The 24,805-nt window shown below is 52.4% G+C and overlaps 2 protein-coding genes across 2 annotated transcripts; one reads left to right on the forward strand and one right to left on the reverse strand.

The window, feature by feature from the left end:
- Nucleotides 1–69: 69 nt before the first annotated feature.
- NCAPH2 (non-SMC condensin II complex subunit H2) lies at nucleotides 70–20,439 on the forward strand. The gene is made up of 20 exons (XM_039318691.1): nucleotides 70–246; nucleotides 1,211–1,312; nucleotides 1,659–1,714; nucleotides 2,192–2,279; nucleotides 3,360–3,431; nucleotides 4,100–4,179; nucleotides 4,274–4,392; nucleotides 5,454–5,567; nucleotides 6,769–6,893; nucleotides 7,350–7,421; nucleotides 7,990–8,056; nucleotides 8,496–8,603; nucleotides 10,402–10,455; nucleotides 11,756–11,826; nucleotides 13,114–13,210; nucleotides 14,312–14,380; nucleotides 16,161–16,216; nucleotides 16,430–16,531; nucleotides 18,249–18,398; nucleotides 20,252–20,439. Exons 1-20 carry the CDS (start codon nucleotides 94–96, stop codon nucleotides 20,390–20,392), a joined length of 1,896 nt encoding a protein of 631 aa, XP_039174625.1. The 5' UTR covers nucleotides 70–93; the 3' UTR covers nucleotides 20,393–20,439.
- A 1,980-nt stretch (nucleotides 20,440–22,419) lies between these two features.
- On the reverse strand, nucleotides 22,420–24,518 carry LOC120296714 (protein SCO2 homolog, mitochondrial). The gene is made up of 2 exons (XM_039318634.1): nucleotides 24,464–24,518; nucleotides 22,420–23,343 (listed from the first exon to the last, which is right to left on the reverse strand). The coding sequence occupies exon 2, from the start codon at nucleotides 23,330–23,332 to the stop codon at nucleotides 22,421–22,423; it is 912 nt and encodes a 303-aa protein (XP_039174568.1). The 5' UTR covers nucleotides 23,333–23,343; nucleotides 24,464–24,518; the 3' UTR covers nucleotide 22,420.
- Nucleotides 24,519–24,805: the final 287 nt, after the last annotated feature.

Below are 24,805 nucleotides of genomic sequence, written 5' to 3' on the forward strand. Positions count from 1 at the left end.
GCGGAGCCGGGACAGGGGCGGGGCGCGACGTCAGGGCCATCGGCCCGCGGCGCAGCGTGAAACGTCACCGCCATCGCCCGCGGGCGCGCCCTGATGGCGTCACGGCCGAGCGGGAAAAACAAAACGGCCGCCGCCGCCATGGAGGACCCGGAGTCGCGTTTCCTGCACTTCCTGCAGCCCATCCGGGACCTGACCAAGAACTGGGAGGTGGACGTGGCCGCGCAGCTGGGGGAGTACCTGGAGGAGGTAGGAGGGGAGCGAGGGGGAGGGGATGGTTGGTCACCGCACGACGACCCCGCAAGGTAGGCTGGAGAGGGAGAATATGGGGATACGCTGACCGCCCCGCCGCCTCTTCTCCTTCCCTCCGTATGTTAGAAACGTGATTAAAACACTAACAACGTTGGACTGGTAAGAAAAGAGTTTCTTCTGCAGAAAAGGGAAAAAGCAGCTTGCAAAGTGCGGTGCGTCTCTAAGAGATTTCTCAACGCGAAGTCTCTAAATTAGAAACCACCCCGAATTGTTCAAAATCAAAGCATTATATACACCCCTATTGCGACGGCCCCCCCCCGCTCCCCTCCCCTTTGGTCCCACTTCAAAGGACTTCAGGGTTCACAGTCTTATCCGAGTCGCCTAACCAGAATACATCACCCCCCCTTCCTTAATTACATCTGTTTCAAAACTTCCCCCGGCCACTTTCCCTTTTGTCTGGTTAAAATAGGCAATAAACCAGTGGTTTTCAACCTTTTTAATGCTGCGACCCCAACTGGTCATAAGTCAAGGACTATTCAACCGGTCGTAAATCGAGGACTACTCAACTGGTGCAGCACCGTTTGCAGACTGGGACTTTTGGCGGGCTCAGCAGGGCAGAGACAGCCTGGACAATTCCTACTGGCTTTTGAAAGCCAATAGAATTAGACTCTATTCAAGAGAGTCTATTCTATTGGCTTTCAAAAGCCAATAGAATAAAAGGGAGTAACACAGCTAAGGAAAAGGGGAAAAAAATGGCGGACTGCGTTGTTTGGCGACCCCCGTGAAATGGTCGTTCGACCCCAAATGGGGTCCCGACCCACAGGCTGAGAACCACTGCAATAAACAAAGGCAATAAACAAGCACATGGAGGAAGCAGGCACATTCTCCCCCCCCCCCCATAGGATGGGAATGAATTTGAAGAATCATTTGATTTTTAAACATGTGTTCCTAACACCTGCAGCTAGACCAGATCTGCATCTCCTTTGACGGCGGGAAGACCACCATGAATTTCATCGAAGCGGCGCTGCTCATCCAGGGCTCTGCCTGCATCTACAGCAAGAAGGTTTTTTGGGGGGTGGGGGAGTGAGCATGGCCTGGGGAGGGGTGGAGAGGGCCGGGGGAGGGGAGGCGCAGCCCTGGGGGATGGCCAGGTAGGGGGGAGAAGATGGTCTGCCATGGGGACAGGGGAGGGGCCCATGGGGGGTGGGCAGGTGGGGGGGACAGGAGGATGGCTCTGTGGATGGAGAGGGGGATGACAAAAGGGGGCGTCTGGGGAGGATGGCCAGTTGGGGGGGGGGACACAGGAGGATGGACCCTTCCCTTTTTTGAATTTTTAGAGTAAACTCTTTGGGACATTTGGGGGTTATTGCCCATTTTGTTCTCTAATCCATTGCATTTGCTTTTCCCAGGTGGAGTATCTTTACACACTGGTGTACCAAGCCCTTGATTTTATCTCCAATAAAAAGTGAGCAAGCCCCTCCATGGATGGATGGATGGATGAGAGAAAGGGAGGGAGTAAAGAATCGGGGGGGGGGGAGGGAAGGAGTAAGGAAGAAAGGAAAGAAAAGGAAAATGGAGGAAGAAAGAAAGGAAAAAGGCAGAAAGGGATAGGAAAAAAAGGGATGGAGGAAGGGAAAGGGGGGGATCACTTCCAGCAATGCGTTTGCTGAACGACCACCACATTCGCTTAATGACCGCTGAAAAAGTCATAAAATCAGGTCAGTTGCAGGACTGACCAATTTTACAACTGTAGTGAGGCTGTCACGGTTGTCATTTGTAGCAGGGGTCCCCAACCGTGGCAACTTTAAGACTTGGGGACTTCAACTCCCAGAATTCCCCAGCCAGCCCTCTCTCTCTCTCTCTCTCTCTCTCTCTCTCTCTCTCTCTCTCTCTCTCTCTCTCTCTCTCTCTCTCTCTCTCTCGTAATTCTCCTACGACATAGACGTGAGAAACAGCCCACCTCAGTCGGTGCCGACGGGACTGATGGGGATGCCGGAGCAAGCACAGCAGCAGCAGCAGCAGAAGAAGAGGTGAGCTCCAGGGTGAACGTTGCTGGTTTTCTTCCCTTTGGTAGGCCAACTTGTGCCCTTGACCCAACAGGCCCTCCTAGGAAGTAGCCATCAGTAGGTAAGGCCTGGGAAAATTCAAAGCAAGATTCAGCCTGGTCTTCCCCAGAAAGGAGGCAGGGGAGCTGTAGACTGTGCTTGAAAGCTGATGCTTAAATGGAGCAGGATCCAGGAGGAAAAAAAAAAAAATAGCAAATGAAACTGACCGGACCTCTGTCGGTTTCACACCAAAGTTTTTTTCTTGTCCCAAATGTGCACATTGGCTGGAAAAGAGATTATTATTGCCGTATCTGCAGATGCTGGCTTGCGATCTGGAGCAATTGCTAAATCAGGACCGCCTTAGTTTGAGGTTGGGTCTCCCCTTGATCTACTTCCAGCTTTTGCTTAAGCATTCTTGTCTTCAAGTGCTTTGAAAAATAAGTTGAGCTCTCTCTGTGATGGGGGAGCCCTTCAGATATTGGAATATTGCTACTTTACATCCTCCTTTTTCAGGCAAAAGCCTGAAGTTCAAACTAAGCAGGGGAAAAAAACTGGTTAAAAGGAACAGAAAATAAAGTGCAACACCCCCCCCCCTTTTTTTCCCCCTACCAAGGCAAAATAAGATTTACATTAACTGTCTCTATGTGAGTTGTAAACGGTTGGCAGATATGGAATATGGTGGGTTCCCAAAACCTGTCTGGTCAGCTTTCATCCCATCCAGCCCAGCACAGAGGCACTTTCTGGCCCAAACAGCTAGGGAGATTGTCCATCAATCCAGGTCCTGGTTGTCCCAAAGGTGCTTTTTCATATGAGGCCACTGGACTTCCTTGTTTTTCCTTGAAGACGTTTCGCTTCTCACCCCAGAAGCTTTTTCAGCTCTGACTGGGTGGATCCTTCCGTTCCCCACCACCCACTCAGAACCTGAAGAAGCTTCTGGGATGAGAAGCGAAACGTCTTTCTTCAAAGAAAAACAAGGAAGTCCAGTGACCTCCTGAAAAAGCTCCTTTGGGACAACACCTGTCTTGGTTTCTTCTCTGAGGGAGGATTGTCCGTTTCCCTCTGCAGTTCCTCTCGTTGGATGACATCCAGCAGGCCAGCAAAACCAACATGGACCTGAGGGACGACCAGCAACAGCACGTTAGTGGATCCATGGCTCTCTCTTGTTAGCTTCTGGCCAGGGTGGGCTGCCTAAGTAAGCCTGGAACAGCTTTGTCTGCTCCCAGGACCACACACACACACACACACACACACACACACACACACACACACACACACACACACACCTTTGCAGGTTTACAGATAATCCTTGGCTTACAACAGTTTAGTGATTGAATGAATGGAGTGGAGTGGAGTGGAGTAGAGTACAGTAGAGTAGAATAGAAGAATGGATGGAATAGAAATAGAATAGAATAGAATATATGGAATAGAATAGAATAGAATAGAAAATGAATGGAATAGAATAGAAAAGAAAATATGGAATGGAATAGAATAGAATAGAAGAATGAATGGAATAGAATAGAATAGAATAGAATAGAAAATATGGAATGGAATAGAAAAGAAAATATGGAATGGAATAGAATAGAAGAATGAATGGAATAGAATAGAATAGAATAGAATAGAATCAGAGTTGAAAGGGACCTTGGAGGTCTTCTAGCCCAGCCCTGTCCGTCATCCCTCCTGCCCCCCCAGCCAGGGCTTAGAGCAGACAAGTCTTCCCAACTCCAATCCTTGATTCCCTCCCCCAGGACCCTTCCCAACACACCCCCTTCCCTTCCCCACCTGTAGTTTCTCTGCTGCCTCCGCAGACGGTCCCCGTTGTGCCCTTGACCCCGATGGCACTGGTTCCCCCCGAAGACTCGGACAAGAAGGACAACCCCCTCTTCAGGTGAGAGACCCCCACCCCCCCTCCTCCAGCCCTGGGGTGGGAAGAGCGGCCTCCCCCAGCAACCTCCAGCTGATCTCGGCTTTTTTCCCTGCAGCCGGAAGGGGGAACTCCTGGCCAGCCGGAAGGACTTCCGCATGAACACCTGCACCCCACAGAACAACGGGCTCTTCAGGCTGGACCTGGCGGGGCGCTCCCCCACCCGGTGCCCAGCAGGTAGGAGCGGCGATTGGGGCCGGGCTGACCCAACCGGTACAGCCGGGGTCACCCCCTGTTCTTCCCAAAAGGGCCCCCCCTCCTTTGAAAGTTTAATTCATCCTTTTAACTGGATCCTTTTCCACTTCTTTCGATTTTTTTTTTATTATTTTAATTTTTTGTTGTTTGAGCTCAGTTCAGTTCTAATTTTGTTTTCTTTCGCTTTAATTTTATATTTTAATTATTCACTTTATTTTATTTCACTTTTATTTCAGTCTTTTAATTATTCACTTTATTTTATTTTGCTTTAATTTTATTTTTATCTTTTAATGATTCCCGGTTAAATTGTGTGCGTTTTTAATTTAACTTTGCCTTATTTGGATTCATTTTAAATTTTACCTTTGTTTCGTTTTTAACGTTATTTTTTTTTTTGTTGCTTCGTTTCGTTTGGTTTAGTTTAATTTTTAATTTTACTCAACCTTGGCTTGATTTTTATTTCATTGTTTTATTTTCATTTTCTAATTTTGTATCCTGTTCAATTTCATTCATTTTACCTTTAATTTTATTTAATTTTGATTCTTCTCATTTTATTATTGTTATTTATACATTTATCTTTGTTCATGGATTTAGTTTTATTTTTAATTTTATTTCCAGTTCTGTTTTCCTTTTGATTTTGTTTTATTATTTTCTCTCTTTTTTTTGTTATTTATTTTAAGCCCGTTTTTGGTTAGGAATCCATTAGAAAAGCAGCAAACGCAGCTCCTAGCCCTGTGTTTTGTTTCCTAGAGAGGCTGGGAAGGCCCCTACAATGCATTTGCCTCTGCAAAAGATTTGCCACCCATAGAGGAAAATTGCCTTTATGCCGGTGACCAAGGACGCTTCTGCAAATTGGTTCCCTCCATTATTGTGTGTCCTTTGCGACTCCTGTCCTAGTGCGATGGAGGCTTTGCCATTCTGCACAAGATTTCTGGCAGGGCTTTTGGGACCTTCCCTCTTCGCTGGGTGCCACCTAGAACTGCTCAATTGGGAGTGGAGTTGTGGTAGGTGCGCTCACACACACACTCTTTTTTGCTTCTGTGCAGGAACTCGGAGCCTGGCTCCAACAGCGGGCTCCATGCCCATGGAGGTCAGCGCCTGCGAGACCCCCGTCCTTGCTCTGGACTTCTCTGGAGAAGGAAGCGAGTCGCAGAGACCCAGTGAGTTGACGGGTGGGAGGAAAACAAATGTTCTAGAACATTAGGAGAGGCGCCAAGACAAAATCCCAGCTGGAGGATGGGAGGCCGGCTCAAGTTATGCGGCGAAGCTCACGGCCTTGAAAGCCTTTTGTACGCGCTCTTTCGTTCCGCAGGCAGCTTATGAGAATTTGGTGCCAGCTGGGGGTTCTGTAGGTTGATGCCCTGGATAAATTCCGTTTAACTGATAGAAGAGGATCTTTAAAGCTCAGCTGCTGAATTGCGGGGCTTGGTCTCGGCTGGGTGGTTGTCTTGCAGACGTTTCGTGACCCAACTAGGGAATATCATCAGTGCTAGAAGGGAGGGGTGTTGCAGAGGAGGAGGAGGAAGGGGGGAAATGGGAGGTGGAGCAGAAGGAGGAGGTGGGGAAAAGGACTACAGGGTGCTGGGTGCTCTCTGAGGTTGGTGGTTTTCTTGCAGACGTTTCATGACCCAACTAGGGAACACCATCAGTGCTAGAAGAGGGTGGGAAGGAGAAGGGAAGGAAGGAAGGAAGGAAGGAAGGAAGGAAGGAAGGAAGGAAGGAAGGAAGGAAGGAAGGAAGGAAGGGAACTGTGGGGTCCTTGGTGCTCTCTGAGCTGGGTGGTTTTCTTGCAGACGTTTCATGACCCAACTAGGGAACATCATCAGTGCTAGAAGGGAGGGTGGTTGGAGAGGAGGAGGAGGAAGGGGGGATGGGAGGAGGAGGAGGAGGCGAGGACTGTAGGGGCCTTGATACTCTCTGAGCCTGGTGGTTTTCTTGCAGACGTTTCATGACCCAACTAGGGAACACCATCAGTGTTAGAAGGGAGGAGGAAGGGGGAGCGGGAGGAGGAAGACTCTGGGGTCCCTGATGCTTTCTGAACTTGGTGGTTTCCTTGCAGACCTTTCATGACCCAACTAGGGAACATCATCCATGCTAGAAGGGTATATAAACAGACGGCAAACACCCATCCCGCTCTCTCCTAGGCGGGCCGTGCCTGACACGCTTCCTCAAATTACAATTCTCTCCTGGACTCAGCTTTCTCTTATCGGACATCTGCATTTTCCTCCTCTCCCCCGTGGCCCTTCTTTCCGCCCGGGGTCCCAGAGAGAGGCTGGCCGTCCCAGGGAGCCACCTGAGCTCTGCAGGGCTGAACCCGTTCTTTCTCTCTCTTTCCTCCCCGGTGTCCCCCCACCCACCCAGCGGGAGCAGCGAGCCCTGCGGGGGACCACGAGGACGGCTGCGACCCCTTCCTGGCAGACATCCCTGAAGAGGACGGTCAGGAGGCCTCCCTGGCGGGAGCAGAGGAGCACGTCGCCCATCAGATGGTATAGAGCAGTGGTTCTCAACCTTTTTAATGCCGCGACCCCCCCCCAAACCGGTCGTAAGTTGAGGACTACTCAACCGGTCGTAAGTCGAGGACTACTCAACTGGTGCAGCACCGTTTGCAGAATGGGACTTTTGGCGGGCTCAGCAGGGCAGAGACAGCCTGGACAATTCCTATTGGCTTTTGAAAGCCAATAGAATTAGACTCTATTCAAGGGAGTCTATTCTACGGGTTTTCAAAAGCCAACAGAATAAAAGGGAGGAGCACAGCTAAGGAAAAGGGGGAAAAAATGGCGGACTGCGTTGTTTGGCGACCCCCGTGAAATGGTCGTTCGACCCCAAATGGGGTCCCGACCCACAGGTTGAGAACCACTGGTATAGATGGCAGGCAGGGGGGGGGGTCATTTTTGGAATTGGGTAGGATCCGGAGACTGGACGCCCGTTTCTCTCTCTCCTAGAGCGCCCCCCGGAACAGAGGGTACATGTTGCGGGAGAGACCCCCTGCCCCGGACGCAAATCCCCGCCTCAAGGTAAGGGGCGTGCCCCACTTTGCAGCCTTTCTTGCCACGGTGGTTAAGAGGAGGGCTGCAGTTGTTAAGTGAGACACCCGGTCATGAAGCAGACCCCGCTTCCCCGTGGACTTTGCTCGGGAGGGGGGTCGCGAAAGGGGGCCGTGCGGCCCCTGGGGACGCTGCCGACCTTCATAAATAGGTGTCAGCTTCCAAGCGTCTTGAATTTCGCCCCCTTGACCCCGGGGGGGGGGGCGGCTGCAGCAGTTGTGAGTATGAAAAACGGTCGTAAATCACCTTTTCGGCGGCCTTGTAACTCTGCAACGGTCACTAAACGGGTGGTGGTCAGTTGAGGACCACCTGCAGTGGAGACCTTTGGCCTGGTGGTTTGTAACGAAAGGCCCCGAAGTTTAGTGGTCCCCCTCAGCTCTAGAGAAGCTTCTGGACGTGAGGCCGTGCCAGGCCGAACCCCGTCTTTGCCTGATCTGGATCGGGCTCCTTTGGTGGTGCTGAGGCCCAGTTCTTGAACACACACACACACACAAACACACCTAGGCAGCCCTTACCAGTTGTCCTCCCTCTCTTCCAGGACACGGGACACCCCTGGCGCGGCCTTGACCCCTTCAGCTCCTCGGAGGACAAGCCCTTGAAGAAAGGTGCGGATCCCCCCCCCAGGCCCGTCGGTGGGATTCGAACCCGCCACCCTTCAGCCCAGATGCGCCTCTCTGGGAGACCGGGGTTGTCCTGCGGGAGCGGTCAAAAAGTCAAGTGGAACCCCGTCACGGCTCCGACTGTTTTTGACCGCGCTCTGCGGACACCCTGGCCTGGACCGCCGCTCCCGTGCCCGAGGAAAGTGAATGGGAGTTGTAGTCCAAGGTGGCAGGGCAGGCTGGGTTCTAAGGGAGTGGGAGGAGCTTCCAGCCCTGCCCGCCTCTTTTCACGATCTTCTGGAGGTCCTGGCTCGTTAGCGGCGACCCCGACGGGCAGCCCTTCTGGACCTCGGGAGCGATCCAAGCCCTAAGAGAGGTGGGCTGACCTTCCTGGGGGTCAGGGGGTCTCACCCACCCACCCACCCTCTCCCCTCTCTGGCTTCAGGAAGACCCTTCAGCGTGCCCCGCGGCCTGGAAGATTTCCCCGGGGTCAAGCGCAAGAGGCGGCCGTCCAGCAAGCTGCAGGATTTCGTCTCGTGGTTTGCGTCCTCAGGTGAGTGTCCTGCGGCTTGGGTGGGTGTCACCCACTCACCTGGACCCACCTGGGGGGGAGGGTTCTGTCGCTTGGGTGGGTGTCACCCACTCACCTGGACCCACCTGGGGGGGAGGGTTCTGTCGCTTGGGTGGGTATCACCCACTCACCTAGGGGGGGGGGGTTCTGTCGCTTGGGTGGGTATCACCCACTCACCTAGGGGGGGGGGTTCTGTCGCTTGGGTGGGCATCACCCACTCACCTGGACCCACCTGTTGGGGGAGGGTTCTGTCGCTTGGGTGGGTATCACCCACTCACCTTGGGGGGGGTTCTGTCGCTTGGGTGGGCATCACCCACTCACCTGGACCCACCTGGGGGGAGGGTTCTGCGGCTTGGGTGGCCATCATCCACTCACCTTGACCCACCTGGGGGGGGAGGGCCCACGACATCTGTCAGGTCACCCACCAGCTCAAAAATCACGGGGAGTTTTGGAAGAAACGTCCAGGTTTTTTGACAAAACTGTCATAAGCGTCAAGTCGGGATGGCGGGACACTTCATACGCCCCTAAGCGTGGCTGGGTTGCTGAGCCTTTAAGTGCGGTCACCTGGCCCCGGGGGGGAGGGGGACCCTCTGAACTTCAGAACCAGGTGGTAGCTCACCCCCCCCCCCCATTTGCACGTAGGTCTCACCTTTGACTGGTCGTTAACAATTGGTTATAAGTCAGAAATGGTTAGCAGAGATTTGAAGATTAGTGTAAGGCAGGGGTCTTCCAACTTGGCTCTTTTATGACTTGTGGACTTCGACTCCCAGAATTCCAACCACGTGCCTGGCTGAGGAATTCTGGGAGTTGAAGTCCACAAGTCATAAAAGAGCCAAGTTGGAAGACCCCTGATGTAAGGCTTAGCTCAACCTGTTGACTGCTCTTTCTTCTCTTTTCCTAGGCGCACGCACAGGCACACATATATACATATAATATACTGTATATAACATATAACAATAAGTTGGAAGGGACCTTGGAGATCATCTAGTCCAACCCCCTGCTCAGGCAGGAAACCCTATACTATTTCAGACAAAGGGCTGTCCAGTTTCTCCTTTAAAACCTCCAGTGTTGGGGCATTCACCGCTTCTGGAGGCAGGTTGTTCCACTGGGTAATTGTTTTGTCAGAAAATTTATTGAAGAATAGAATAGAATAGAGTAAGAATAGAATAAGAAGAGAAGAGAAGAGAAGCAGAATGGAATGGCATGGCATAGAATAGAATAGAATAGAATAGAATAGAATAGAATAGAATAGAATAGAATATATGGAATGGAATTGGAAATGGAATAGAATAGAATAAACAGTAAATTCTGCCCTTTTAATATATATTATACTATACTTATATTTGTATTCTATTCTATTAGGACAGGAGATCATACTGTTTTTTTGGGTTTTTTTTTTTTTCAGAGTCCAGCTGGGGTGGATTCTATATATTCAATGTTAAATTTATTTTGCGTTTTGATCGCTTTTTTCTCTCTTCTTTTTTTTCCTTTTTGTTGTTGTTAGCGCCGGACCTGTCTCTCCGTTTTTTGTTTTGCTTTTCTGTTTTGCATTTTCCCTTTTTATGATCAAACAAAACCAAGAGGCAGGGAAGGGGCTTCTCGTGGGGTCCGAGCCCCTCCCTGCCCCCCGTCTCATTTTGCACCCCTTCTGCTTCTGACCTCAGGGCCCCAGCTTCCGTTCTGTGCCGGGGGGGGGTGCGGGAGGGAGGAGACCAGAGGGCTGCTGTGCCCCCAAAGCCTCTCCTATCTCCTCCTCCTCAGAGACCCGCTTGCTTTCCAGAGCCCAACCAAGCCGGCTGCCAGAGACGCTGCAGGAAAGGCTCCACGTTTGCTGGTAGGGAAAGGGGATCCCCGGCTGGGGGGCTGGCTCTGTCTGGGGCTGGGGCAGCACGGGGGGGGGAGGCCCCTGGTTCCTGCAAGACTTGCCCAGAAGCAGAAGCAGTGGGGCGTGGAGGGCCGGGCAGAGGTAGCCGGGGCCCCGGAGAGGCCTAGTCCTTAGGGGCCCCCAATGCTGGAGTCACTGGGGCCTAGAGGACACTCCTGCTGCCGTGTGAACCTCCTTAGCTTTCTATTGATTTGCCTCCTGCCTTTAATTATTTTTATAAATCACTCAAAGTGGCAAACATCCCACACATCTTCCTATTTGCCCCACCACAACAACCCTGTGAGGTGGACTGGGCTGAAAGAGAGGGACTGGCCCAATGCCACCCAGTTGGTTTTCACGCCTAAGGCAGGACTAGAACTCGCCGTCTCCTGGGGATTGGCCCAAAGTCACTCAGCCATCATTCATGGCTAAGACGGGACTAGAATTCACCGTCTCCGGGTGATTGACCCAAAGTCACTCAGCCACCATTCATGGCCAAGATGGGACTAGAACTCACCGTCTGCTGGGGATTGGCCCAAAGTCATTCAGCCACCATTCATGGCCAAGACAGGACTAGAACTCACCATCTCCGGGTGATTGACCCAAAGTCATTCAGCCACCATTCATGGCCAACACAGGACTAGAACTCACCATCTCCTGGGGATTGGCCCAAAGTCACCCAGCCACCATTCATGGCTAAGACGGGACTAGAACTCACCGTCTCCTGGGGATTGGTCCAAAGTCACCCAGCCACCATTCATGGCTAAGACGGGACTAGAACTCACCATATCCGGGTGATTGACCCAAAGTCACTCAGCCACCATTCATAGCTAAAGTGGGACTAGAACTCACCGTCTCCTGGTGATTGACCCAAAGTCACTCAGCCACCGTTCATGGCCAAGATGGGACTAGAACTCCCCGTCTCCTGGGGATTGACCCAAAGTCATTCAGCCACCATTCATGGCTAAAGCGGGACTAGAACTCAACGTCTCCGGGTGATTGGCCCAAAGTCACTCAGCCACCATTCATAGCTAAGACGGGACTAGAACTCAACGTCTCCTGGTTTCTGACCTGTGCTTTACCCAGTAGATTCAAGGTTTGAATATTTAACTCTGATTCTACTTTTTATTTGTTTCTAATCCATGCTTTGAGTCGCACCCCCTTGCAGGGTCTTATTAGGATGTTCTAAGCCACAAGAAGGCCCCTGGGGCAGATGGGCGGTGTGGAAAATTTAACGGCTCAACGCTGGGCTACTTTCGTTTCTGAGCAGACCTCGAGGTCCTGTACTGGCGGAACGTGAAGGAGCGCCTGGTGGCCCAGAGGAAGCTGCAGAAGAGGGCGGTGAGTCAGGCGGGCAGAGCGGCCCACGGCCGGCCGGGCTGGCGTCCTCACCCGTCCCAAAGGGAGGGCTGGCCGATGCAGCGGAGGGGAAGCGAGAGCCACAGAGATGAATGCGCGGAGGAGGAGCTGGGGGTTCTTCCTCTGGCTGGGTCTGAAAAATGACGGTGCTCTTAGTCTAGCTGGGTCAGGAAAGGTCTGCCGGGAAACCAAGTTCAGAGAGCGCCGAGGACTCCATAGCGAACAAATGAATGAACGAACGAACGAATGACTCCCTTCTCCGACACTGGCAGAGCAAGCTGCTGTATGTAAGCAGACATCCAACCCCACGGCATTCTAGCACTCAGGATGCCCCCTATTTGGGTCTGCAAGAAAATCACCCAGCTCAGGGAGCACCAGGGACCCTATAGTCCTCCTCCTCCTCCCTTCCAGCGCTGATGATGTTCCCTAGTTGGGTCATGCAACGTCTGCAAGAAAACAACCAAGTTCGGAGAGCACCAAGGACCCCATAATCCTCCTCCTCCTTGCAAACCCCCCTCCCTTCTACCACTGATGATGTTCCTTAGTTGGGTCACGAAACGTCTGCAAGAAAGCCACCCAGCTCAGAAAGAATCAAGGACTCCACAGTCCTTCCTTCCTTCCTTCTTCTCCTTCTCCTTCTCCTTCTTCTTTCCACTCTCTTCTAGCACTGATGGTGTTCCATAATTGGGTCATGAAACATCTGCAAGAAAACCACCCAGCTTAGAGAGCACCAGGGACCCCACAATCTTCCTTCCTTCCTTCCTTCCTTCCTTCCTTCCTTTCTTCCTCTCTCTTCTCCTTTCTATTCCCTTCTAGCACTGATGGTGTTCCATAGTTGGGTCATGGAACGTCCGCAAGGAAACCACCCAGCTCAGAGAGCACCAGGGACCCCACAGTTCCTTCCTTCCTTCCTTCCTTCCTTCCTTCCTTCCTTCCTTCCTTCCTTCCTTCCTTCCTTCCTTCCTTCCTCTCTCTTCTCCTTTCTACTCCCTTCTAGCACTGATGGTGTTCCATAGTTGGGTCATGGAACGTCCGCAAGGAAACCACCCAGCTCAGAGAGCACCAGGGACACCCACAGTTCAACCCTGAGCTACAAAATCATCTATTGATTCCTTGTATGACTGACACGATGCTAAAATGGCCACTTGGCTGTGGTCTGGGAATCATTTTTCATAGATAAATGGGAGGGGTGGGGGGCGGGAAAGGAGCCTGATCTAAGATCAAAGCAAGATCAGGCTGGCCTTTTTTTTCCCATTCCCCTTGAACCAGGTTCCGCAACTGGAGTGGCCGTGCGGAGACCCTGGTGCTGTGGATGATTACCGGGAAGAGGAGGAGGACTTTGACGATGCGGCCGATGATGGGCCAGGTAAGTCTTCCACGTTGTCTGGGGGCTGGGCCAGGGGATGGCCCTCTCGGCTGGGGGGGGTGTGTGTAAGACCCTCCCCCCACATCACCTCCAATCTCTCAACCTGCTCTAAGAGACCCTTTGTCAAGTTAGGACTTCCCCCCCCCCTTACTACCTGTCTTCATTCATTCATTAATTTTTGCTCCAGAAGATGTCTTAGAGCAGAGGTTCTCCACCTGTGGGTCAGGACCCCATTTGGGGTCGAACGACCATTTCACGGGGGTCGCCAAACAATGCAGTCCGCCATTTTCTTCCCCCTTTTCCTTAGCTGTGCTACTCCCTTTTCTTCTATTGGCTTTTGAAAGCCAATAGAATAGACTCTCTTGAATAGAGTCTAATTCTATTGGCTTTCAAAAGCCAATAGGAATTGTCCAGGCTGTCTCTGCCCTGCTGAGCCCACCGAAAGTCCCATTCTGCAAACGGTGCTGCACCAGTTGAGTAGTGCTTGACTTAACGACCGGTTGGGGGTCGCGGCATTAAAAAGGTTGAGAACCACTGCCTTAGAGCTTATTTTCTGGCTAGGGCTTATATTTGGGGAAATACAGCAGTAAGTATGTCTGTCTGTCTGTCTGGCTAATGATCTTATCAGAGGCTTATTTTTGGGATGGGGCTTATATTACATGCTACGGCAGGGGTGGGAAACCTGGGCTCTTTTATGACTGGTGGACCTCAACTCCCAGAATTCCTGAGAGTTGAAGTCCACGAGTCATCAAGGGAGCCATAGTTCCCCCGTGCTGGCTCAGGAATTCTGGGAGTTGAAGTCCACGAGTCATGAGGGGGCCATAGTTCCCCCATGCTGGCTCAGGAATTCTGGGAGTTGAAGTCCAGGAGTCATAAAAGAGCCATGGTTCCCCACCTCCGTGCTAGGACTTATTTTCCGGCTGGGTCTTCTTATCGGGGAAATACGGTACCTCAACTCGCCTCCATTTCTTTCGTGATGGTTGGAGCAGGATTCGTGCTCAAGCCCTAAATTCCCAGGGGACCTAAGGCAGTGTCCCATCAAACTTTTTATTTTATTTTATTGTATGCTTGAGGGTGATATTGCGTCTTCTCCTTTCCCAGGGGAGTTTCTGGCCGAGGAGGAGATCCCCCCCTTGGAACCCTCTGAAGGGATGCTGGGCGGCGCGGCAGGTAACGGCCGGGCGAACCGGCCCCTTCCTGTCCCCGGGGCTCTGAGCAGGCTGAGGAGGGGGCTGGGGCCACGAGGCCAGCTGGGGTCCTCAGCTGTGGAAAGGCCAAAGGAATGGAGCCCCCGACACCCTCAATGTCAATCACGAAGGTGCCGACTCATTGGCAGGCGAGGGGTGGCTATCCATGGGCTGTTTTCAGCCCATCTTTCCCACTGTCCGTCCATCCATTACCCACCCACCATCTACCATCCATCTGACCATCCATTCATCCACCCTTCCATCCATCCATCTGACCATCCGTCCACCTTTCCATCCATTCGACCATCCATCCACCCTTCCCTCTATCCATCCAACCATCCATTCATCCACCCATCCATCCACCCACCCTTCCGACCATCCATTCATACAGCATTCCATCCACCTTTCCAACCATCCATTCATCCACCCTTCCATCCATCCATCCATCCATCTGACTATCCGACCACCCATCCATCCACCCTTCCATCCATCCACCTTTCCATCTGACCATCCACCTTTCCATCCATCCATCCGACCACCCATCCATCCATCCTTCCATCTGACCATCCATTCATCCACCCTTCCATCTATCTATTCATCTGACCTTCCATTCATCCACCCATTCATCCATCCGACCATCCATTCATCCACCCATCCATCTGACCACCCATCCTTCCATCCATCCATCCATCCGACCATTCATCCATCCACCCACCCATCCATCCATCCGACCATCCATCCATCCATCTGACCATCCACCTTTCCATCCATCCATCCGACCACCCATCCATCTGACCATCCGACCATCCATTCATCCACCCTTCCATCCATCCACCTTTCCATCTGACCATCCATTCATCCACCCTTCCATCTATCTATTCATCTGACCATCCATTCATCCATCCATGTGGCCATTCATCCATCCATCCATCCATCCAACCATTCATCCATCCACCCACCCATCCATCCATCCATCCATCCGATCATCCATCCATCTGACCATCCACCTTTCCATCCATCCATCCGACCACCCATCCATCTGACCATCCGACCATCCATTCATCCACCCTTCCATCCATCCACCTTTCCATCTGACCATCCATTCATCCACCCTTCCATCTATCTATTCATCTGACCATCCATTCATCCATCCATGTGGCCATTCATCCATCCATCCATCCATCCAACCATTCATCCATCCACCCACCCATCCATCCATCCATCCATCCGATCATCCATCCATCTGACCATCCACCTTTCCATCCATCCATCCGACCACCCATCCATCTGACCATCCGACCATCCATTCATCCACCCTTCCATCCATCCACCTTTCCATCTGACCATCCATTCATCCACCCCTCCATCTATCTATTCATCTGACCATCCATTCATCCATCCATGTGGCCATTCATCCATCCATCCATCCGACCATTCATCCATCCACCCACCCATCCATCCATCCATCCATCCATCCATCTGACCATCCACCTTTCCATCCATCCATCCGACCACCCATCCATCTGACCATCCATTCATCCACCCTTCCATCCATCCACCTTTCCATCTGACCATCCATTCATCCACCCTTCCATCTATCTATTCATCTGACCTTCCATTCATCCATCCGACCATCCATTCATCCATCCATCCATCTGACCACCCATCCTTCCATCCTCTGGGGTGGGAAAAGAAATCACAGCCGCAGAAATGCCTCGTGAGAAAGTGGGAGGGGTCCCTCAAATTTCTCAATTCCCTTTCAGGCCCTGGCGAAGTCCCCTCTTCCCTTAGCTACGAGGAGCTGTTCAGCAGAAACGTGGTACGTGTCCTGCACCCCCTCCAGAGGAGAAGCCACTTAGACGTTGAATGGAGTCTCCTCCTCGGGGGTGGCCCCTCCTTTACGGAACCTCATTCTTCCCCGAGGGACGGTTGCCCCCCCCCCCGCGTTGCTTTTCTAAAAGGCTCCGGGTCAGCCGAGCCGGTTCCTTCCCTTCCCCGCGAGAGACCCTCTCTTTTCCCCTGCTGCTTCCAGGAGCTCTTCATGGCCCACTCCCAGAAGTACACCCGGGAGACGGCGCTGTCCCAGCGGGTCCGCGACTGGGAGGAGATGATGGGCCCGCAGCTGGAGGAACAGGTGAGATTAGGGACAGGGAAGAGCCCCCCCAGGGGCAGGGGACAGAGAGCCCCGGTGGCCCAGTGGTTAGAATGCAGCATTGCAGGCTGACTCACTGCTCACTGCCAGCAGTGCGATCCTGACTGGCTCAAGGTTGACTCAGCTTTCCGTCCTTCCCAGGTCAGTAAAATGAGGACCTAGATTGTTGGGGGCAAAAGGCTGACTCTGTAAACTGCTTAGAGAGGGCTGTAAAGCACTGTGACGAGGTATATAAGTCTAAGGCAGTGTTTCTCAACCTTGACCATTTTAAGGCATGTGGACTTCAACTCCCAGAATTCCACAGCCAGCATTACTGGCTGTGGAATTCTGGGAGTTGAAGTCCACATGCCTTAAAATGGTCAAGGTTGAGAAACACTGGTCTAAGGGCTATTGCTAAGTTGGAAGGAAAGAAGGAAGGAAGGACCCTGGTGACACAGTGGTTCAAATGCAGCATTGCAGGCTGACTCACTGCCCATTGCCAGCAGTTCGGTCCTGACCGCTCAAACAGTAAATGCTCCAACACTGGAAGTTTTTAAGAAGAGACTGGACAGCCATTTGTCTGAAATGGTGTAGGGCACAGGTCGGCAACCTGCGGCTCCGGAGCCGCATGCGGCTCTTTGAGCCTTCCCCTGTGGCTCCCAGCCTCCTCTGCCTTTGCAGAGAGAGACAGAGACAGAGAGAGGCAATTGCACTTCCCTGCTTCTCTCTCTCTCTCTCTCTCTCTCTGTGTGTGTGTGTGTGTGTGTGTAAAAGAGAGTGCACTCACAGCGATCTCCGAGGAGCTGAAAAGCTTATTGGGTGGGGCTCTTCCCTTTGCTGCGTCTCTGAAGGAAGCAGGAAGGGCAGGAGAGAGCTAGCTAGCCCAGCTAGGCTGACTCAGGAATTCTGGGAGTTGAAGTCCATGAGTCATAAAAGAGACAAGGTTGCCTACCCTGGAGGTTGTTGGACAACAGCTTGAAGCTTGCCAGGTGAGCAGCAGATAGGGGGGGGGGGGAGAAAGAGAGAGAGAGAAATAGAGAGAGGGGGGGAGAGAGAGAGAGTGGGGGAAGAGGAGTGGCAGACCAAGGGCAGATAGAGAGGGAGGGAGAGAGAGACCCTTTTGACATCTAAAATGAAGATAACACTGCATATATCCTTTTTTTACCTCTGTGTGTATGTAATTTTATTCTCTTAAAGCATTCTCTTGGTGATCATTGTTTTAATAGTATGGATATTCCCAAGAGTCATATTTTTACTTTTATTTTTAGTGTGTGTGTATACACATATACACATACACACACACACACACACACACACACACCCCTATAATAAAGATAAAAAAGGATATATGCAGTGTTATCTTCATTTTAGATATCAAAAGGGTTTTGCGGCTCCCAGTGTTTTGTTTTTGGTGGGAAATGGGTCCAAGTGGCTCTTTGAGTGTTTTGGGTTGCCTACCCCTGGTGTAGGGTTTCCTGCCTGTGCAGGGGATTGGACTAGATGACCTCCAGGGTCCCTTCCAACTTTACCACTATTACAAGGTTGACTCAGCCTTCCGTCCTTCCGAGGTCGGTAAATTGAGGACCCAGATTGTTGGGGGGCAACAGGCTGACTCTGCAAACCGCTTAGAGAGGGCCAGCAGGCACGGTGAAGCGGGATATAAGCCTACGTGCTCTTGCGATGTGGTCTTCAGCGCCCAACTGTCCCCCTCCTTCAACAGGAATCCCGCAGCGCCTTCGACATCCACAGCTACGGAGACCAGCTGGTGTCCCGGTTCAGCCGCGTGGGCGAGTGGTGCTCGTTCGCTAGCCTGCTGGCAGGGCAGCCGGCCTTTGAGGTCTGCCGCGCCATGCTGGCCTCCCTGCAACTGGTGAGGATGTCTGCAGCCTGGGGGGGGGGGAGGCTGGGAGGCAGGAGGGCCAGGCCGTTGCCCCACAGGGAGAGACCAGGAGCAGCGGGCTAAAACTGCAAGGAACTTCGCGACTGGGCGACCCAGCAGCCGGTGGGACACGGAGGGGAAGGTTTTTGCACATGGGTGTAACTTTAAGGCTTGTAGACTTCAACTCCCAGAGTTCAATTCTCATTCAGGGGAATTCTGGGAGTTGAAGTCCACAAGTCTTACAGTTGCCAGGTTTGGAGAGCCCTGCCCACAGGCAGCGTTTTGCAATCTGGGCAGCTGGCTGGCTGGAGGAGTCTGGGACTTAAAAAAGTCCACTTCTCTGAGTTGCCAAAGCTAAGCAGCCCAGCTTCAGGAGATCCTCCCCGGGTAGAGGGTGAGTCTAGTTGATCTCTAAGGTTGTTCCAACTCTGGGATTCTAGAGTTTTCTTTGCAAAATTGGATCCTACCCATAGAAGTGAATATTTGTAGCTTGGGGTTGGACTCGGGGGTCCTTGGTGCTCCCTCCGCTTGGCTGTTTTCTTGCAGACATTTCATGACCCAACTAGGGAACATCATCAGTGCTAGGAGGGAGAGGAGGAGGAAAAGGATTGTGGGGTCCTTGGTGCCCTCTTGAGCTCGGTGGTTTTCTTGCAGACGTTTCAAGACCCTACTAGGTTACGTCAGTGCAGAATGGAGGAGGAGGAGAAGTGGAAACAGAAGGGGAGAGAGGAGGAGGAAGACTGTGGGGTCCTTGGTGCTCTCTGAGCTTGGTCACTTTTCTTGTAGACGTTTCATGACCCAACTAGGGAACACTATCAGTGCTAGAAGGGGGAGGAGGGGAAACAGAAGGAAAGAGGGAAGGAGGAGGAAAATGGGGGTCCCTGATGCTCTTTGAGCTTGGTTGCTTTTCTTGTAGACTGGGGTCCCCAACCCCTGGTCCATGGACCAGCATCATGACGCTGCATGCCAGCAACTGGGCCGTACAGACAACCAAAGCCTCATCCGCAGGATGCAGGCACTACGCGAAACTAGTCCACAGGAAAAAAACCTCTCTCCACGGAACTGGTCCCTGGTGCTCAAAAGGCTGGGGACCTCTGTTGTAGACGTTTCATGACCCAGCCAGGTAACTTCCTCAGGTCTAGAAGAATTGAACTGGAAGGCTTCCAAGACTGATGACGTAGCCTAGCTGGGTCATGAAACGTCTGCAAGAAGACCGCCAAGGACTCCACCCACCGGGATCTTTCCACCCCTGAAACCTTTTTTTTTTAAAATACTCCTTTTTTTTACAGCAATTACGTAACGGTAATCTAATATTTACATTTCCCCCTTATTCTTCTTTAAATATTTGTCTTTATAGCCCCATTATTTCTTATTTACATTTTTCTTCCTTCGTGTTCTACTTCTTACTAAGAATAATTCTTATTATTATTGTTATACATTATACACATATTTTCACTTTTGACCTTTCCATATTTATTCTCCTCTATTATTTCTAGTCTCCAACCAGACATACACCTTGTTCCATACTATATAATACTCTGTGTCTTCCTTTTCTTTTATCTCTTTTGTTAATTTGTCCATCTCAGCACAGTCCAGGATTTTTCTTATCACTTCTTCCTCTGATGGTATATTCTCATTTTTCCAGCACTGTGCATATGCTATTCTTGCCGCCGTTATTATATGTAAAATTAAGTACCATGTTTCTTTACTATATTTTCTATTTAAAATACCCAACAAAAAGATCTCTGGTTTCCAGTCAACAGGTTGGTCTATTATTTCTTGGATCCATTTTCTTATTGTAAACCAGTATTTTCCAGCCCTGAAATCTTTTTGTGTCCCTCCAGGCCAACGACTACACCGTGGAAATCTGCCAACAGCCGGGCCTGGAGGAAGCCGTCGACACCATGGCGCTGCGACTCTTGACCCGGGAAAGGGCCCATCAGCGGTTTCACACGTACACGGCTCCCTCGCTCAACCAGCAGTGATGGCTCTCTTCTCCTCTGCGTGGTGTCCGTCTTTGTGTATATATGTACATAGATATAAATATATATATATATATATATATATATATATATATATATATATATATATATATATATATATATATATATATATATATTTGCACGTATGTAAATGTATAAATTTGTATAGCTTCTCCTTCCCTTCTGGTCTGCCCCCTACTTCCCTCACCACCCTCCACCCCAAGTGTTTCAGCAGTGGGTCCTTTCTGCTTTCTCACAATAAAGGCTGTCTTGTAGAGATACAGTTTGTGTTCCTTTTTTACCCCAACCCTTTTAAGCAGTGGTTCTCAGCCTGTGGGTCGGGACCCCATTTGGGGTCGAACAACCATTTCATGGGGGTCGCCAAACAACGCAGTCTGCCATTTTTTCCCCCCTTTTCCTTAGCTGTGCTACTCCTTTTTATTCTATTGGCTTTTGAAAGCCAATAGAATAGACTCTCTTGAATAGAGTCTATTGGCTTTCAAAAGCCAATAGGAATTGTCCAGGCTGTCTCTGCCCTGCTAAGCCCGCCAAAAGTCCCAGTCTGCAAACGGTGCTGCACCAGTTGAGTAGTCCTCGACTTACAACCAGTTGGGGGGTCGCGGCATTAAAAAAGTTGAGAACCACTGTTTTTAAGCATCCCCTAGGGCAGGATATGTGACCTTGGCTCTTTTATGACTCATATTGGCTCAGGAATTCTGGGAGTTGAAGTCCACGAGTCATAAAAGAGCCAAGGTTGCCTACCCCTGCCCTAGGAGAGGGGTCTCCAAACTTGGCAACTTAAAACTTGTGGACTTCAACTCCCAGGATTCCTCAGCCAGCCCCCACCCCCTCAACCAAGAGCCAGAGGCGACCTTCAGAGTCAAAGTGGGGGGGGACATTTGCCACTAACTTGGCAACTAGTTGTGGGCAACCTCCTGTCCCATCCATGCTTTGCAACTCTAGAGTCAGCTGTTTACCACCAGGTGCCCTTCCAGGAGGCTGCACTACAAACCCCATGTTCCTTGGCCAGGAAGTCCTTTGGCTTGGCTATTTAGGGTAGCGAAACTCAGCCACGTGGCCGTTTGGGATGGACCTTAAGCGAGTCGGTGGTTTGCCCCAGGAACAGCTTGGCCAAGTTTTCATCAGAACCGTCGTACACGCAAGTCGCGGGACAGCGGGATCCCGCAGCTGTGTTGCCCAAAGCTCGGTCACGTGACCCTGGAGGAGGGGCTCGGCCATCAGAGCCTCGAATCCAGATCCTGAGCCCCCTTTTTTAGTTGGTCGTCATTCAAAGACAAGCTACTGGTAGTCCTCAACTACAAAAGTTCATTTAGTGACTGAGAAAAAAGCGACACGACTGTTTTTCACACGGCCGTCACCTGATCCAGATTCAGACGCTCAGCCACTGACTCGTATTTACGACGGCCGCAGCGTCCCGGGCAGATCGTGCGATCCTCTTTTGCGACCTGACCAGCCAAGTCAGTGGGGGAAGCCGGATTCACTTAACAACCGGCTTATGAACTTAACAACTGCAAGGATTCACGTAACGACTGCGACAAGGAAGGTCGTAAAACGGGACGAACGTCTCACTTAGCAACAAAAACCTTGGGCTCAAATTGCATTCATGACTCTAGGGCAGAGTTTCCCAAACTTGACCATTTTAAGGCATGTGGACTTCAACTCCCAGAATTCCACAGCCAGCGTTGCTGGCTGTGGAATTCTGGGAGTTGAAGTCCTTATGCCTTAAAATGGTCAAGTTTGGGAAACACTGCTCTAGGGGACAAGTATACAAACACTGCCTGGATGCAAATGAAAAAGAAAAAAAAAAAAGAAACGCCAGCCAAATATGCACACCATACAAAAGTGTGATTGTTGTTAGCGTGACAATCCCTGCAGAACCCACCACTCCAAAACGGCACGCAGGTCTGCAAGAAAACACACAAACACACAAAAAAGACTGGGCCCCTTCAGCCGAGCATCCCAAACTGATCTCCCCCCCCCCCGCCACTTTGCTCCCCCCCCGTCCCCATCTCAGACCAGGAGGCTCTTGTAGGTGGTCATGTGTCCCCGGATGTTCTCCGCAATCTTGACGTCCGTCTTATACCGATTGTAGTAATCCAGGAAGAGCCCGTCCGGACTGAGCAGGTAGAGGATGACCGTGTGGTCCACTAGGTAATCATTGTCTTCACCTTTGGGACCAGTGCTGTAGTAGACGCGGTAGGACCGCCCGGCCTTCTGCACCTGTTCAGGAGTGCCGGTCAGTCCCCGGAGCCGTGGGTGGAACTCCTTCACGTACTTGGCCACGGCCTCCACCGTGTCCCGCTCGGGGTCCACCGTGATGAAGATGGGCTGGAGACGGGGCAGTTTGGGGTCCGCGTCCAGCATGTCCACCACCCGACTCATCTTCTCCAGCTCCTCCGGACAGATGTCCGGGCAGTGGGTGAAGCCAAAGTAGAGCAGGACCCAGCTGCCCTGGAGGTCCTCCTTGGAGCAGGGCTGGCCGGTGTGGTCCACCAGCTCGAAACTGCCTTGCCCGATGGACACTTTCCGCAGCTCCTCGATGCGTTTCTGCTTCTCCTGCTTCTCCTTCTCCCACAGGAAATAGCGCCAGGCCAGGCCCAGCTGACGGGTGATAAGGGAGACCACCAGCAGCCGGGTCCTGAAAGGGTACTGGCGCTCGGACGGGGGGCTCGGACGAGGGCCTGGGCAGAAGGGTCTGCGGGTGCTCAAAGCAAGCTGGCTAGCCGGAACCGAGGGGCGGGAATCCTTCCCCATCCAGAACGGAGAGGTCCGCTGGGCCGGGCAGTGACCGGAGGAGGAGGAGGAGGTATGGTGGCTTAGCCAGCGGGACAGAAGGCGGGGGCTTCCAGCCTGGCCCCTCCCCCAAGGGGCGGAGCAGGCTCCCAACCGCCAAGGCCTCAGCCTGCCCCAGCACTGCAACATCCCAGAAAGAGCTGGAAAGACAAAATGCAAGAATCGGTGCAAAAATAAGGAAATTCCCGGGGGGATTGCAAGAATCATTTTGCAATCCCCCATCACGAAAACGCTCCTTTTCCTTCACAGGAGAAGTTTCCTAACAGTGAGGATGATTAGCCAGTGGAACAGCCCACCACCAGACGTGGTGGGTGCTCCGTCCCTGGAGGCTTTTAAGAAGAGACTGGGCAGCCATTTGTCCGAAATGATAGGGAGCTTCCTGCCTGAGGAATCATCATCATCATCATCTCCAAGATCCCCTTCCAGCTCTATTCTGGATTGACTGATTGATTGAATACAGGCGGAAACTCCAGGTTTCTCAACCCTGGCTGTTTGAAGACAGGTGGACTTCAACTCCCAGAATTCCCCATGTGCGGGGGGGGAGGTCCCTGCAGGGGAATTCTGGGAGTTGAAGTTGAAGTTCAAGCAGCCAAGGTTGAGAAAAAAAGGGTGGCAAACCTTCGCAGGACTTTCCAAGATTGGGAGGGACAAAGCAGCCCCAGCCCCAACTTGGGGGCTCAAGGAGAACCCCGCTTTTGGGGGGTGCGCTATCCAGGTTTTGCTTGCAAGCCGCAGGCTGGAGGGGGGAGCCCCGAATCTGCCCTCCGTGGGGGTCGGGTTGGACTCGCCTCCGATGTAGCCCGGCGGAGCTGCTGCTTATCTCCTGGCTGCTGGCTGAGTCCGGGGCCGCACGGAGCAGACCCGGGAGATCTTGGGGGGGAAGGAGGTGGGGGGTCCCGGCAATCCCGCCACGCCCCGAAGCCCCCCAATTGGGGGGGGGTCCACAGGTTGCAGCTCCTGCGGCTCGGACCGCTTTCTCGGGGTTTGCAACCGGGAGGGAGAGGAGGGCCTCCAGCCCCAGCCCAGCCTCCCTGCCCCGATCCTGCGCCCCACTTGCGCAGCCCCCCCCCGGGGGTGTTTGCATGCTCAGGGACCCCTGGACTCCCCCTCCAGCCTTGCGCTCGCTCTCCCATCCTCCCCGGCCAGTTTGCACGCAAAGCATGACTTATTGCAGTCCAGGACCCCAAAAGCAGGAGTCCCCACCCCCACCCCCACCCCTCCCCTCCCCGCTTTCTCCTGACACGTGTTTGCCCCACTCACTTCCGCGTCGCGCAGCTCCGAGATGCTGGGCGGCGCGCTCCGAGCAGTTCCTCCCGCGCATGCGCACCGACGCTGCTGCCGACGCTGCCGCCGGCCGGCAGAGGGCGCGCGGGAGCAGCGCGCAGCCTCGCGATTCGCCGAGGCGGGTTTGGATCGGGCGCAGCAAGCCCGGCTAAAGAAGGAGGGAAAAAGCGCTCCTCCTTTGGCAGAGGGACGGTGGGGTCAGACCCCTCTGGAGGCACGCCGAGGCCTCGCTGGAGCCGGAGTCGTGGGGTCCCCAAAGGGAAGCCCCCCTCCTCAAACTCAGGATCAGCATTCATTGCCCAGCCCCCCCCCCAAGGG

Source organism: Crotalus tigris, unplaced genomic scaffold (genome assembly GCF_016545835.1).
Source record: "Crotalus tigris isolate CLP2741 ecotype Arizona unplaced genomic scaffold, ASM1654583v1 scf7180000021456.382230, whole genome shotgun sequence".
Taxonomy (NCBI): Eukaryota; Metazoa; Chordata; class Lepidosauria; order Squamata; family Viperidae; genus Crotalus; species Crotalus tigris.

Excerpts from the sequence above, each read along its gene's own strand:
- NCAPH2 (XM_039318691.1), top strand. The coding sequence starts at position 94 with ATGGCGTCACGGCCGAGCGGGAAAAACAAAACGGCCGCCGCCGCCATG. Across the intron at positions 11,827-13,113 it reads GGAAGCTGCAGAAGAGGGCG|GTTCCGCAACTGGAGTGGCC; the intron begins GTGAGTCAGGCG and ends CCCTTGAACCAG. Across the intron at positions 13,211-14,311 it reads TGCGGCCGATGATGGGCCAG|GGGAGTTTCTGGCCGAGGAG; the intron begins GTAAGTCTTCCA and ends CTCCTTTCCCAG.
- LOC120296714 (XM_039318634.1), bottom strand. The coding sequence starts at position 23,332 with ATGTTGCAGTGCTGGGGCAGGCTGAGGCCTTGGCGGTTGGGAGCCTGC.